Source organism: Cygnus olor, chromosome 5 (genome assembly GCF_009769625.2).
Source record: "Cygnus olor isolate bCygOlo1 chromosome 5, bCygOlo1.pri.v2, whole genome shotgun sequence".
Classification (NCBI taxonomy): domain Eukaryota; kingdom Metazoa; phylum Chordata; class Aves; order Anseriformes; family Anatidae; genus Cygnus; species Cygnus olor.
In genome coordinates this window covers 10,537,497-10,553,716 of record NC_049173.1, presented here as the reverse complement: position 1 = coordinate 10,553,716, position 16,220 = coordinate 10,537,497, and the positions used below count along the sequence as shown (strand labels likewise).

The window sequence follows — 16,220 nt, the reverse complement described above, 5'->3', positions numbered from 1 at the left end:
TATTGGCCACCCGCGGCGGGCGGGCGGGCATTTCCAAAACCCCTTCCCTATTGGTTCCGCGCCGCGCTCATCCCGTGTTCCCGGGGCTCCCATTGGCCGGCAGCGCTGCCAGTCCGGAGGGGCGAGTAGCGGTGGCGGAGCCGCGGGGGGGGGGCGGTCAGAAGATGTCGGGCAGCGAGGCGGCGGACGCCAAGAAGCTGGTGCGCTCGGCCAGCGGGCTGCGCATGGTGCCCGAGCTGCGCGCCGCCCGCAGCCCCTTCGGCCTCGACGAGCCGCCATGGGTGCCCGACAAGGAGGTAGCGCGGCGGGCGGGGGGCTGCGGGCCCCAACGGTCCCCCAACGGTCCCCCAACGGTCCCCCGCGGGCTCCCCTCAGCGCCCCCGCAGCCCCCCCCCGGTGCCCCGGCCCTGAGGCGGGACCGGTCGTGGGGCTGGCGGCTCCCGGCGCTGCTTCTCCCGGCTCTGCTCGTCCCGTGCCGGCATGGAGCTGGGACAGGGGAGGGTCAGGCTGGGTGTCAGGGAAAGGTTCTGCACCCAGAGGGTGGTCGGGCACTGGGACAGGCTCCCAGGGCAGTGGTCGCGGCACCGAGCCTGCCAGAGCTCAAGCAGCGTTTGGACGCCGCTCTCAGACACAGGGGCTGGTTTTTGGGTGGTCCTGTGTGGAGCCAGGAGTTGGACTCTATGATCCTTGTGGGTCCCTTCCAACTCAGGAAATTCTGTCAATAAAGCTACCTTTGAAGAACGTTACTTTGAAAAATAATGCAGAGCCCAGTGAAAGGCTGAGTTAGAGCACCCTTTCTGGCGCATAGTCTGAATGTTCTGAGTGCTAAATAAATCTAAAACAACTTAAATCTTTTCAGTCAGCTTTGCTTCTAAATGCTTTTGAAATAAACTATCCTGATAGTCTTCTACATTTCACATAATGTGCATTATGTGTTACCAGTCCGTGCAGCTAGATGCTAGCAGAGCTCGGAATCAGTTGTTTACTTATTACCCCTCTGTGGTGTGGCTACGTGCCAATGCATTTAAATGGGACTGGAGTTTTATTTTTGAGGAGCCAATATGAAGTTAAGCAGGGAGCCTTTAAACAGACCCATTCTTTGCCGGATAGGGATGTGGTTGGTCTGTGTTATACAGGAACGCTGCCCTCCTTGGTTAGGAGCAAGGAAGAAAACTTAGCCCTTACCGGGTATCTCTGGAGGCAAAAAGTTTTGTGTAGAAGTTATTATACCGGCAGAGACACTCAGCTACAGCGGCTTCTGCAGCTCACTGAGCAACTGCCTTTACTGCAGCGACAGAGGCAAACCTTTACTGGCAGAAGGTGCTGTGGCTAGTAAGCCGGTTGCTAGTTTTGTCCAAAATAATGATCTTGTTTTGGAAAGCCACTTTTTCAAACTATTTTAAACAAGCAAGCAGATAAAAGTATCTTGCAGGAGTTCTTGCAAGTTAGTCTCTTCCAGCATTAGAGAATAAAATCCTCCCTGTCGTCAGTAGCAACCCAGGTGTGCATCGATCGGTGAGCGTGCAGCCAAGTCGGATCCGGAGTTACTCGATAAGGGTTGGTTTCTCAGGGCGTTGCGTGCCGTCTGCTTTTGCCAGGTAGGCGACTTTCGATGCGCTGTGTACCTTGACCTCAGCTACCTGGAAACCTGAGTGCTGACACATCACCAGCAGTGGATGCAGTTTGTCTAACAGTTACCTCCAATTGAAAGTCGGTTCTTCCCAGACTGACAGTGCAGCTGTATAGTTTGGCAGTTCTCAATTATAGCCGACTAGTTTCATTTAAAGAAATAAAAAACGGTGCTTCTAGGTCTAATACATAGTACCATCTTAATTCAGCTGCAAGTTGTGTGAGGATTTGTAGTACGATTTATTGAAGCTAGTTAGATATATTTAAGAACTGATGTTTCTGAAGTGAATAGACGTAATCTGATGCATGGTGTGAATTTGAATTTTCTATCAGTGGTATCGCACGTATTCGTTCTGCTTAAGACGTGACTTTCTTTGTGGTATGTTTGACAGAATGATGATGATTTGTGAGAGAATGTTGCCTTTGCATCAAATTCAGATGTACTTGCTATTGAGAGGAGGCGTATAGTAGGCAAATGTTTTAAATGCTTGTGTTCATTCATATTCTTAATCTTGCATCTATTGTTGTGAAGAAAGAAAAAGTTGCTTCGCTATATTTCTTTACCTCAAAGCGTACTGAAATTCGGACATCCATTTGACTAGCTTTTACCACGTACAAACTTTTCTTTAAGTATGCAGTGTACAGGGAAGGAAGTATAACAAGGAAGTTATAAACTCATCTTTTTATTATTAAAATCAAATTTAAGAGGCAGCGTTAGCTAGTTAGTGTATTCAACAAGAACATCTGCTCTTGATACTGTGTCAGCCATTGATTTTGTTCAGTAAAATAAAGAACATATTTTCTTCCCCCAAGAGAAGGGGCAGGTATTACCCAATGTTGATCTGGCTTTTCAAATACGCTGGCTTCTGCTGTGTACCAGTAACACATGCCAAGTCAGTAAATTCAGTACTTTTTCTGCAGGAAATGTCTTCAGATTTGTTTTTTAAAAGTAAAATTAAGTCTTAGGAGTTATGGCAGTTGGTAGTTTTGTTAAACTTAGTATGTAACTTTGGAATACATTTAAGTTTTCTAAATCCGTATTGCAAGACTGTGCAGTCTCTAAATATCAGGATGTGTTGTACAGACTCTAAGTATGAGGAGTTTGGAGTGTGTAAGACTGAAGCAGGACTATAGGAAATGGTTTTGGTGGTCTGTCTTTCAGTGAAATTGAAATAAATAAGGAGTTGAGGTTGATAATACTACATAGATCTGTGGACATCACTAAACTTGAGACAGAGCTTAAGCCGTTGGTCAGTGCATGTGCCAAGGGTCTGAACCAAAGCTGCTTGCTAAACCCCAGAAGAGCTCAACGGGCGATGTGCTGGTGGGGGAAGTCATGGACTAGTCCCGTAAAATTCGGGAGTTACAACGCAGAGGTGGCCGGAGCCCGTGGCGTCGGGCTGCGTCCCAGATCGCAGGTGGCTGAGGAGTGACGCCTGCCTCGGAGAGCAGCCGACGGGGGAATGGCACGATGGAACCCAGCTTGGTGTGCCTGCGGCTGCTGTCAGCTCAGGCTCTCGGTGGTTGTGTGACAGCGCTGCTCTCGCGCTGCTAGCGAGCTCACGGAGCCCCAGCAAGGAACCGGTTGCGCACAGTCCCGCTGTTATCAGAAGGCATCTGCCGCTGGCACCAGCTGTGCTTGTCAGGCACCTTGCGAGCGCTGATTCAATGAGCTTGCAGACTTTCATGTTGGCAAATGTTCGCTGTGTTAACGTGCTTAACCAGGTGTTAGCCTGCATCACTTCTCCGATCACTTTGTTATTGTATATGCAAATCCAGCGCATCAAGTGTAACTAGAGCCTGCTGCCGGTCTGCACTATTCTCACCTCTGTGTGGGGCTGAGGAATTACGCTAATTCGTTACCGTGCTTCAGCAAATGCATCCGAAGTTCCTCTCTACTTGCGCTGAACTTGCCCTCAGTACTCCGAAATTAATGCTGATACCCAACAACTGGTGGTTCTTCCGTTTTCTCCTTGCTGAAGTAATGACAGCAGCAATCTGCCAGAATTAGCAGTACGCTGATCGTGTGTGAAATCAGTAGACTCGTTATATGGTTTTTATTTAGTATTTTGTATCTGAGTGCTTCTACTTTCAAAAACAAAAATCAGAGTTGCAGTAGTCTTAAAAAGCCTGTGTCTTGAGGACATGAGAAGTATCTCAAGCGTTGCGCTTTCTTCTCTGCCAATGCAGCACCAAACTGAAGCAGCTCAGTGCTCGCATGTTTTGTGTCAGCGTGTGGCCGAACGCAAAGGGTTCACCTCCGGAGAAATTCTGCTGCTGTGCCTGGGAAGAGCTCCCTGATGAAGTCGTTGTGCAGACGGGTTCTCATGGGTTTGGTTACTTAAAGCAGAAGTGCCTTGAAGGAACAGTACGCTGCGTCTGCTTGTGTCAGAACATTTTGGTAGGAAAATAGCCTTCTGTGATGCCTGCCACTGCGTGCCATTTGACTTTGTGACTTCTCTCTGACTGCTCTGTATGTTAGGCAGCGTTATCCCAATGGGTCTGGAATTTAGAAATATTTTCCTATAGTTCATAGGAAAGAAGAAGATGGGTAATTCTGTTACTTGCTGAAAACAGATTTTACATTTCGCCTAACATTGTGTATGAAGCCTATTTAAGATGGTATTTAGAAGAGCTTTTTTTTTTTTCCCCCTAGGTTGTGGCTTGTGCTTTCTGGTTTCAGACCGAAATTATAAATTTTCATTAAGAAAATGAATTATACTCCTGGTAAATTCAAAGTATTTTGAAATCCTTGCCCTGCCCAGCTTCTGGGCAAACAATTAATCTACATACATGAAAAACTAAAACACTAAATGAAGATCAGTGCACAGCAAAATATGCTATAAGCTGTGGAGCATTCTGTGTTACAGAGAAAACCTTGGGAATGCCACAGTTGTCCTGTGCTCAAGGTTATTAATCAGTGAATATCAGAATAAGTTTTTATATGGCCATTGTGAAAAGAGGAGGTTGGGTGCCTCGGTTCAGTACATTGCTTGAGACAATGCAGAACACTGCTAGTTCTCCTTTGTGTGGGATTTAGAAAGAGCTTCCTGCAGCAAATATTGCAGGGTAGCTATTTATGTTCCATTGCAGCGACTGCTGTTACTCTCTAATTTGCTAAACTTCTGTTTAGATGTGAGAATGCTTTGTATAAACTGTTGTAAATTATGAACAAGCTTTTAGCTAAAAGAAAACAAAGTTTCTAGAGATTTTTTTCTCTTAACTTAGCTGCTGTAGTAGTTTCTTGCTACACCTGTAGAACTTGTGACAGTCATTGGGAATGTGGTGAAACAGAAATCCCTGAAACAGACTCCAAAACTTTTGTAACCTGAATGAATTCTTAGAAGATAGGGGGTTAAGTATTGAAATGTATTAATTAAAGGCAAAGAGTGATAAGTGTGTGCTTAGCAAATGACACCCGCTCAGCCTAGGGCATGTTTTAAGATGACACTCTGCTGAACTCTGTCAAAGCCTGGTTTGAAGAGTTTAGGTTTCCAGAGTTACAAAACTCTGAAGAATCTAACTATGTTCTGATTCAGATGTGAGATGTAATTTTGCATTAACATTTGCAAATAAATCTGGCAGTAATTATTTGTAAGCCTTGGAGAGTGCTTTTTGTTTTTTCCACTTTTTTTTTTTTTTTGGATACAGCAGATAAAAATAAGTTATGGTGAAAATTCAGCGATCTAACTGCTGAGTATCAGCCCTGTGGGAGGTGACTTTCTGCATAGAAAATTTTATTTGTAACAATCACTGAACACTTCTGGTACTTCAGCAACTCAGAGCTGCTGACCCTTACTTGTACACTCAGTTGTGAGAGAGAAGCCTCTTCAATTTTTTTCTGGCTTTTCTTTTGGGAAGAGCGTGGGTGTAACCTTGTGTTAGGAAAGAGATGCTTCAGGAAGTAGTGACATTTTGTAGCTGGAATAAAAAATAAGTCCTAGTGGCTTGGAAGAAAACCAAAAATCTCCTAGCGTGTTTTAAAAATATACAAGCTTTGAGAGCAATAAAATATGTAAACAGTGTTTTAGAGTGTCAACAGAGCATCACAACAGGATGACAACTTGCATGAAAACATAGTTAACTCAAGAATATATGACTGTCTGGATAGCCAAATGTAATTAAGCATGACAAGAACTTCAGAAATGTAGTTTTGACTGCTGACAGGATGTAGTATTCCTTAGGGTGAATGAGTTTGGCAGCTTTTTTTTGTCTTGTGAGTGGGGATGAAGTTATTTTGCTACATCAGTATTAAAATAAATGAAAACCGTGGTGAAAAAGATTGAAGGATGGAAACTTCTCGGAGGTGATTCTTTTTGGGGCATAATAATAAAGCCCAGTCTTTGCACATGGTAGTAGTATGATTAAAAATCTAGAAATGTTGTTGGTTACTGTTATTTTGTACTGTTTTCTAGTGCCCAAGATGTATGCAGTGTGATACAAAATTTGACTTCATAACTAGAAAGGTAAGAAATTAACAAAATACAAAGCTTTAACTGTTGCAAAATGCTAGTATGGAGCTCTGGTTTAAAATGTGGATGATTTCAGTAGAATATCACGCGAAGTCTGATGTACATTAAAATAGTTTTTCTTTCTGTTCTGCCTCTTCTGAGTAGGGGACTTTTCTTCTTTTTTATATTCTGTTTCTTTGACCTTGGTGTTGCTCAGCGTGTTTGGGCTTTTCCCAAATGCTGTGTACCCACAGGATTTACATTCAAAGGAAGAGTTAGAGGAGCCCACGCTGGAGTAGGCTGCTAACATCAGTACCGACACAGAAACCAAATGAACTAACGTGGCTGTGTTTTGGGAGATAAGGTTAGATGTGGAAATGTAAGCAAACGTTTTCAGGAGTAATGAATTGCAATCTGACATTAAAGGGCTGTATGGTTCAAATATGGAGAGCCAGAAGTCAGATTGTCCTGTTCTGGAAGTGAAAGAGAACTGATCTCACGATTGGAAAGGGGAATTTCTGATTGAAGTAGAAAGTATAAACTGCCTTGATTGCTGTGAACCATAATTAGGTTCACTGCATGAAGAAAAACCCCTTTTATGTAATGAACGTATTTTAAGCAGACCACTGTGGAATTGTTGCTGGTTTACAGAACATTGGTGTCAGAAAACCTGCTGGAATGGGGTTTGGCAGTCTCCCAAAAGAAGCCAACAATGATTTTAGGAGATAATAATGTTTCTTTGTATAACTACATTGACGGGCAGTTAGCATGTGCTTGTGGAAGTGTGACTTGCGTGCGTTGACCTAGTTCATGATTTTTAATATATTGTTTGGAGGGAAAAGGAAGGAGAAACTTTAAAACAGACATACTGGCGTGGTATACCAGAGAGATGCAAGTTTTCAGGAGGACTGAACAACATTAGGGTAACTACATTATAAGAACTAAGAGAGTATGGACTTTTTTTTATTTACCTTTTAGTTGGATGAGTTAAGAGCGTGGATTGGTTGAGAAGCAGTAATTCATTAGGCTGCTGTATTTTACTTGTGTTAACTTTGGGAAGTAAATGGAGGTAGCCATGGGTAATAGGTACTTCAGAGAACTTTGCATAATAGTTGGTAGAAAAGCCTAACAGTGATCAGAACTGCAAGTGTATTGAAACTTGCTTTGAGCCACAAATCAGTTCTGGCTTGCCTGGGAGTACTTGTTCTGACCTGAGCTACTGTCATCCCATGGAAACTTGCATCAGGAGGAGCTACCAGGACTGTCACACCCCAGTAGTGATGGAGCATGAGCCACTTGGTGAAGGTTTAGGAGCTGCTCTGATTATATTACAACTTTGCTGGATTTGTACTATGCCGCCTGATATTTCTGATAGAGAAAGGGGCTTTAGGTTTTAGGAATGAAAATTTTTAGCTTTTTCGCAGGGAAAAAACTTGAGAACAAGTTTTGGGCGAGAAAAAACAGAAGCTGCAGTTGAAGCTCCCAGAGATCTCTGCCTGGAAGTAGGAAGGGTTCTAGAAACCACTCTCCTCTTGTATTTTTATTGACAGTAAGGTGAGGAATTTGGGAGGGTCCTCTCAGTGTCTTTTCTCTGGTCTGATTTAAAAGTCTGTTGGCAGAGTGCCAACAAAGGCCTGTAGTGCTTTTCATACTACGCGCAGTCCTCGGGGTTCAGTCTTCAGAGAGTTCCTCCTTCCACTACAGCAGCTAGATGCCATTTACCACTTGACTACTGTCCTATCCCTTCAACATGTACGTTTTACACCTGAGAAAGTGTGCTGTTTTTTGGGGAGGAGGATGTTTAATGTGGGAACTTTATCAAATCATTCTGTAATATTTTCTTTAGTAAATAAACAAAATATCCTCTCGTGCTTAGCATCACTGCCGAAGATGTGGAAAGTGCTTCTGTGACAAATGCTGCAGTAAAAAAGTGCCTCTGCCTCGCATGTGTTTTGTGGACCCCGTGCGCCAGTGTGCTGAATGTGCCCTCATCTCTCAGAAAGAAACAGAGTTTTACGACAAGCAGCTTAAAGTGCTCATGAATGGTAAGTACTGAGCGCGTATATACGTTGTTTTAATCTCACCTAGATTTGTTCAGATGCTGTGTTAAACAGATCTGATAATTGGCAAGACTAATTCTTGTCAAATGAGCTGCCACATTGCAGTTTTGTCTCCTTAAGATACATATTTGTTGTTGCGTGTTTGCCTTTTAATTTTATATTAACTTATTTAGCAAGAAGTCGATGATTTGGATCAGGTATTTACAAATTTCTTTAAAGACAAAGGAATTTTTAATGCCTCTGAGGACAGATGCGTGTGGTTGGCATTTTATTAACGTAGTCCATCTTTTAGCTATTTCTGTTACGCTATATAAGGATGAAAATGCTTAACAGAGACATTTTTAAAACAATTAACAGGGTGCTGTGCTTTGATCTTGTCCATGGCCTATGGCTGTGGTTGATGGCAGGTCATAAGCGTGGTAAGTTTTGCACAGCATTAAAGCTACATGCAATACAGCAATTCATGTTCCAATTATATTAAGAAAGCTGAGTCTTCAGTTTTCAAAATATTCTGTGATTGTTTGGGACCTTCTGATGGGCTCTTCACTGTTAGCGTGATGCAGGTGTGTGTAATTGGCAAGCTAAACCACACCTCTGATTAGCAGTCTGATTAGTTCCTAGGGAGATTCTAGCTCCAGAAAGGGTTATGTTTGTCCCTGTAATATACAAATCATTCTTCACCATGCTCAGCAGATGACTTCTTAAAAATACTTGTTTTAACCTGAAGATTTAAAAAAATAAATGCTAAAAAAGTCCTGCTTGCATTTGTGTTATGCAATTAACGTCTGAAGTTATTCCTGCCTTGCTGTGGAGGTTCAGATCTCAGAGAAATGGCAATTTTGATCTCCATGGCAGTTGCGCTGCTGGTCCCTCTCTGTCTCATGTCAGCAGCAGCCTGGGGCCCCATACTGAGGGTCAGTGAGACACGGTGCTATTATGAAATAGATCGTGAGGTGAAGTTCTGAGGCCGCACGATTCAGATTGTGGAGATAGCTCACGGGCCAATTGACAGTGCTGTATGTTTTGTTTTTTCACTTCCCAGACCAACAGTGTTGGGATTAGGTAATACAGGGAGCGTGAGGCATGGAGGAAATCAAGTGGTGGGCACGTAGTCTGCTTTAAGTTATGAATCACTTGGCTCATGTAGCGAAGGTGACTTTCCTGATGCCAGAGGAGCTGTTTGGAGCAGGCAGAAATAGTACAACATGAAGGCTGCAATTCACTGACCTCAAAGTAAGACTGAGCTTAGTCTTCAGTAATGAGAGAGAGGTGTCTTAGTATCTATTAAGCGTACAGCTAAAGGTCACATCCTGCTATTTGATTCTTCTGTGTAATTTTAAGAAGGTAGGGTCGTCTGGTTTTGCTATCTCCAAATCTGTACTTATTTTTGAAAGATTTTTTGGAAGATTTATCTTAGATAAATCATATAAATCATATTTCTACCGCGTAGGTGGAATTGTATCATAATTGTGAATGGTTATATGGTGCAGAACTGACTAAAAACCTTTCTATACTTGAATGTCCTGTCAGTGTTTGTCAGTTTATACCAATTTAACATTCCAGTTAGTCTCCTAATTGAGCCAAATCAGTGCAGTAAGTATCCTTTTTGATTCTTGGATGTTTCTTCCCAAACTCTGCATTAGAATACTAAAACATTTCTTTTCAGGTGCTTCCTTCTTTGTAACTCTGGGAACATCTGATAAATCTGAGCTCATGGTTTGTCGACTTTCCAACAATCAGAGGTGAGGACTGATAGAAATTGCACTTGTGAACACGGCTATATTGTTATCATAACCCAAACAAAATCCAGGGATAGCTTCCAGTGGGGATACTGGAAGAATAATCTGACTGAAAGGATGGATATAATGTTATTGGGCTAAGTTTGTGTGTGAATTTACTAGCAGTGTGGAAAAGTGGCCCTCAGAGGAGGTGTGAAGCACTCCCCCTGCTTTGTTCAGTGAAGACTGTTTCCAGAAGCAGCAAGGAGCAGAAATGCTAGAATGCCTTGGAATGACGGAGCTCCGCTCCTTGATAATGTCTCAGTGGCACTGCAGTACAGTGTTTTTGACAGCTCACAGAAGGCTTACAGGAAGAAGGACCAGGGAAAAAAATTCCATAGCCACTGAAAAAAAACCTTGTTTCAGAATGATGAGTCCAACGCTGCACAGTATTGTTTAATGTTACAGTCAGAGCATTACTTTGGTCATCCCTAGAATTTGGTTGGCTAGAGAACTTCAAACTCCCCGTTCTCTTCTTCCCCTGTAACTCTGAAGGAATGCTTTTAACATTTTGAAAAGGTCTTCTGGTAAATTGATCTACAGTTCTCTATTTTGCTTTTAAGTGAAGCACTTCAATGAAAAGTAACTTTTCCTGCTTGACTCCTCTCCCTCCCCACTCTGAGAAGTATACAGGCTACCAGTCAATGAGAGATTCTGTTTAACTTATTTCCTTTGATTTTGACTTGATATTGTAAACAAGAAACTTAATAAAATAACAAAAACATTTTATTTTTCATATAGATACCTGGTTTTGGATGGAAACAGTCACTATGAAATTGAAATTGTACAGATTTCAACTGTTCAGATACTTACAGAGGGATTTACTCCTGGAGGTAATTTTTTTCATTAAATACAAATTAACTATTAAGAAAAAGATGAAGTGGTAACTATTGTTCAAGCTAGACAGTGCATTTCTGGTAGCTTAGGTGTAACCACATTATTATATTACAGTGGTTCTCAGAGTAGAGTGTAGTGCATGGAAGCTGTTCATGTGGCTGATGGGATTTTAGGTGAAACTTAAGTCAGAAATTATTTTAGGACTTGAATAATGGGGGAACTTCTTGATAAAGGTGATCGTCACCTGGTCTGATCCATTCTCTTTGCTAAACATCTATGGATTGAAAAGCTCATTGGAGGGAGCTATCAGTCTTAGCTTCTATTTCACAATCCAGCCAGGATTTCTCTTCTATTTGTGCAAACAATTTAGAGGAGAGTAAGAGAAACTCCTCAAAAAAATAAAAATAAAAATTATGCTTTCTTAATTTCATTCAAGATGAAGGGGTGACCAAGTGAAACTGCTAACACCTTGGAATCAGAAGGTAGCTACTTAACTGCCTCATACTTTGTCAGATTTCTTAGTATTTCAGGATGAACTTAAATATGATTTTGTTGAAATGAGAACAAACAAGGTCATGAATTTTAATAATTGCTTAATAAGCAACATCTCTGTCACTGCTGGAATTTTTAATTGGACGGTCCATGCAATGGTCAGTACAGCACGTTAACTTTAATGAACTTGGTATTCAAATCAATCAGATGTGTTGCAGAGTTGCTTAATGCTCCTGTAATTTCTTGTTCATTACTGTTCTGATCGCTTTATCTTTTTGCCTGCCTGCCTTCCTTCTTGATGGTAGAAAAAGATACTCACACTTACACCAGCCTTCTGGAGAGCCAGCATATTACTGAAGGTATCACATACCTTGTGTGAGCATGACTCACTTAAGCATGCTGTTTTGACCCCTCTCCCATCTGTCTTCCCCTGCAGTGCTAGTTTTTTGCTTGATCTATAGCTGTTCAGCTTAAGACAAGTTATGTTCATGTATTTATTCCTTCCCATCTATTTAATAAACTGAGAATGAATGTTTTGTAACTGCTTGGAGGAGAACTAAAACACTTGATTCCTCCTTTAGACTACATGTACATGTCTGTGCTAGAAGAGGGAAAACTTTTACCCATCACCTACTTCAGTAGAGGTGTGCTGAATTCTGTACACCAGGAATGAGGAAAATAGCCAGGAATATACCTCTTACCAGAGGAGGAAATAGCTGTGTCTGCAAACACTGTTTGCAGGCTTTTGATCACATTGCTTAGACCAGGATTGTCTTTGTTTGGCTTCTTGGATATTACTGTCATGGCCTCCAGGACCCCTTCTTCTCGTACAAACAGTCTTTGTGAAAAGAACTTTGCAAAATGTCCTGTTCCTGTGACTTAGTTCGTGCTCTACTACTTCAGTACATAAGCAACCCAGTAACTGAATGTGAAGGATCAATGTGCTGTTTTTACACAAAGCTTTTGTTTCATTTCTGTATTCTTGCTTTGGTTTATCTTAATCTCTGTGCAGCTAGAGTAGGAGAGATGCAAACACCTTGCTATCAACGCTGCTGTCAGAGCAATTGTCTTTTGTAGTGGATTTCCTTTAGGAAATAAACAAAGTCATTGCCAGCTCCTGTTGTGGAAGCATCTTTCCCAACCTTTGCCAACTTTGGTGGGACTTATCACTGATGTGCCAGACTTGGGATCAAGCAAGGATCCCTGTTTGATACCAGTCTAACTGGGGAAGAGTAATTTAGTTTAGAAACTGCTGGGTGTGTGGTGAAGCCATGGTATCTATTTAAGAGAAGGCAGATGGTAATACTGAAATACAAGATTTTTCTCTCTGTGTAATTAGTGGCTTGTACAAGCTCTGCCTTAGTGACAGAACTAGACAATACTGAGTCTGCACATTGCGCTGCCTGGCATTAACACCCTTTTGTCACTGGCTCCTGATGCTGCACTTGGTGCACTTGCAGTTGTTAGTGCTTTGAATCAAGTGGTCAGATAGCTGTCTTCAGCCGTGACTATTAGCTAAAAAGTTGTGTTTATTTAGTTTGTGAAGCTTTGTTCAGTTTTTTTATTATTTTTTCCAGGAGGTAATACTCGTGCCATAGGTATGATTCTACAGTATAAAGTACCAGGATCAGAGGAGCTAACACAGATGAAGTTTACAGCCAGTGAAGACTACAGCTCTAACAAGAAGTTGTCAGCAAGCTGGCTGGCAGCTATGCATAAGGTAAGCAAGGGAGGCTTAAGAACGTCTTTGCAAGGTGTTTTGGAGCAGGCGAGAGAGTATGCAGCCTTTGGGGCCTTCTCTTTTTTGTTCTTTTTCTTTATCCACAGATTGTAGGGCCTTTTGGTTAAGAAAACGGAAGCTACAGCTGCTTTTTATGAAAATGTGTTCAGCTTTGTGCTCAGATAGCTGAAGATATGCTACAACGGGTTTATCAGGATCTTTTACATGTTGTTATGTGAAAAGCAAGTGCAAATTAGACTGCTGTCTTTCTTAGGTTTCTATTACTCACCGATAAAATCGCATTATGAAATATCTTCCTGAACCTAAACTCAAATAACTGTATTTGCTACTTTATGAAGGATCAGAGATGACAGTTTTTTGGCAACAGGAGTAGAGGGATGGGCAGAATGCTGTGTAATACGACTGTCTCAACTTGTGGCATTAGGAACAACTCCTCTATGAAGTTTCATATTTTGCAATTGTAAGTTATGGGAGACCAGAAAAACCCCAAACTTGTTCTGGAACTTTATTCATTTGATCGATAATTAGAGGTGCAGTTTATAAGCTGTCTACAAATGCAAATGTGTGGCCCTGTTTGCTCCTTTAGTGCCATTGTTAAGCTCCCCAGCCACCCTGAAATCCAGCATCTAACTTGGGTTCAGCAACATGCATTCAGACTTTGCGTTGCTGCCTGAGTGTAATTGAACATTTATTTTTTAACTCATGAGTTTTTTTAACTCATCTTTCACAAAGCAATGCAGCTCTAAATAATAAGAACTAGAATTTTGTTGATATGGTTAACATACCTCCTTCCACTAATTGTCTCCTTGGATAGCTCAGTTTTGAGTAACTGGTGAGTTCAGTGAGGTTTTTCAGAGGTTCTAGTTAATAGCATAGCTTTTAATTCTCAAATTTGAGATTTCCACTTTGTTACCCTGCTCAGCAAGCTGATTTCAGAAGTGCATCTTCTCCCTGATGCTTTCAGGTTAATAAGGTCACCCCAGAAGTGATGGAGATCTTTATTCCAGCATTCAAGCTGGAATTCCTAAAATCCAAAAATGAGTATGTAACTTTGAACACCAAGATGGGACAGTGCGGCTAAACTTCCCGGTAGCTGGAATTCCTGAGATACAGGAATAAATAAATATGTAGATTTGTACAGTAGTATATGACTAGTATACACAGCTAAACTTTCTTCTTGCTCTTGTGCTGCTTGATATATAGAAATGATATTCTCATTATTTCTTTAATGTTTAAAGGAATTAATTTCCTGATAAAAAAACAAATCTAAAGAAAGACATTAAGTTGGAACGTATTAAATTGGAGTCCAGAAAAGTTTTTTTTCCTGAAGCTGTATCTTATTCTTGGGGGTTGCAGATAAATACTCACTTGCAGCTGCTGTATACACTGAGGGCCTAACTCTGAAGTATTCTGTATAGCCAGACTATGGATGAATTAGATCAACTTCCAGAAGGCCAGCCTTTGAGGTTAACAGTGTGTAATTTCAGTCAGCATTTAGGCCTTTCAGTCAGCATTGCCTGAACAACCTGTTTAAAAAGGACTTTTTGTAATGTTGCTGGAGAATGCACCCCTGTTCCTATCACAGGGGGTCGGTTGATCCAACTTAACCTTGTAGGTCAAGAGACAAATGAAGCACTTCACTAAAACTTTGCAAAGGGAGAGCAGAAGGAATAGGAGGAATATAGAACAGAATATTTACAGGTTACGTTCAGCCAGATGAACAGAATCTCAAAAATAGTTCTATCTTTTTCCAAGGCAATTTTGATCAGAAAGGGTTGTTTCTGACTAAGAAACAAAAGTAAGCTGATCTAAAGCCTTCTTCAGTGGCCTCAGGTTTTACACTTGAAGTAAGCCTTTAATAGCATCCAAAAGTTACCTTAGTGCCTCCGTGAACACTATTAAATGTCTCTTACTAAGGAAAATGGTGGAGAAGAACTTACTTCTGTAAACCCAAGGGTTTAAGTGTTTGGAGCAGGATGGGGGGGAAGCGAAATTTCAAAGTATTCAATACAGTAATGTTTTGTTTTCATGTTAGGCAACAAAACTTCTTTATGAGTCTCGGGACCAGTAAGAACAGCAAACTGTTGGCAGCTGGAGGGAAGACACCAGCCTCAAAGGACCTGCCTCTCACTTTGCTAACCTGGTGGCTAGGTAACACTTGTTCTTCTTGACCTTTTGTCATTCCAGTGTGGTTCATTCTGTAAGATCTGGCAACTGCAATGTTTTATTTTGAACCATGAGTATTCACTATAGTGTGCAATATGTATACAATTAATGCTTTAAACAGTCTCACATTTTAAGACTTTGTATATTTTGTTAAACCTTTATTGGCACTTAATATGAAATATGAAAGTGACCTGCACTACAGCTAATGTACAGCACAACTTTTATAGTAACAATTATATATACTGTTTGCCACAAAAAGCAAACAAAGGTATATGTCTCTTCTGCAGAGAATAGCTTTTGGGTCTAGATCTCAGGTTTTTCCCTCTATCCAAATGTTTAAAAATCAATGTACAATAAAATCTGCCTTAGATATGATTTTATAGAAGTCAATTGATTTTTTTAACACATTTCACCAAATACCACCAAATTGGAATTACATGATTTTGAAACTTCCCTTCTGTAATAACTAAGCTTCCAGAATAATTTTTAGTTTTGTATTTTCTTTTTGGTAACTAGCTTTTGTTAATCTAACTGTAATGGTATCTGGAATTGTATACATTTTAATGTACAAATATGAATAAATTAATTCACTTATTTAAAAAATGAGCTGATGTTTTCACAGTGTAGTTTCTTTAATGATAGATAGTATGGTCTCTGTCTGAACTCTGAAAGCTTTGACTTGTTATAGACAGCACCCTAATCTTGATTTTAAGCTTTGATAATTTGCTGAAACTCCTGGCATGAATCCTCTGCCTACACATGCTATACCAAGCGTCTTTCTGCCTTCCATCTCCCTAAACATGCATGCAAGGCTCAGTTGTCAGCCTGTGTGCAAAGGATCCTCCAGAGCATTTCTAGCCAAGTATTTATTTGCCACGGTTGGAATACTGCAGTTTATAGCGTAAGGTGCTTTAAAAATTATCTGGTAAGTCACTTCCTGTGCAACTGGTAAAACAATAAGGAAACTTGCATCAACAGAACATGACAAGCTACAGGTAGGTTTTTTATGTAGACTATGACCAATGGCATGTCTACAGTTGCTATTAACAAACAGGAGAATGCAGCC

At 41.1% G+C, this 16,220-nt stretch overlaps 1 protein-coding gene across 4 annotated transcripts; it reads left to right on the top strand.

The window, feature by feature from the left end:
* The first annotated feature begins 124 nt into the window (after nucleotides 1–124).
* ZFYVE21 (zinc finger FYVE-type containing 21) lies at nucleotides 125–15,757 on the top strand. 4 transcript variants are annotated; one of them, XM_040558836.1, is made up of 8 exons: nucleotides 125–296; nucleotides 6,045–6,095; nucleotides 7,957–8,125; nucleotides 9,807–9,882; nucleotides 10,660–10,751; nucleotides 11,553–11,606; nucleotides 12,825–12,967; nucleotides 15,024–15,757. In XM_040558836.1, the coding sequence occupies exons 1-8, from the start codon at nucleotides 165–167 to the stop codon at nucleotides 15,057–15,059; spliced, it is 753 nt and encodes a 250-aa protein (XP_040414770.1). In that variant the 5' UTR covers nucleotides 125–164; the 3' UTR covers nucleotides 15,060–15,757. The 4 variants fall into 4 exon arrangements, with proteins under 4 accessions (XP_040414770.1, XP_040414772.1, XP_040414768.1 ...); XM_040558834.1 differs by lacking the exon at nucleotides 125–296 and adding an exon at nucleotides 2,655–4,030; XM_040558838.1 differs by lacking the exon at nucleotides 11,553–11,606 and having other exon boundaries at nucleotides 127–296.
* Nucleotides 15,758–16,220: the final 463 nt, after the last annotated feature.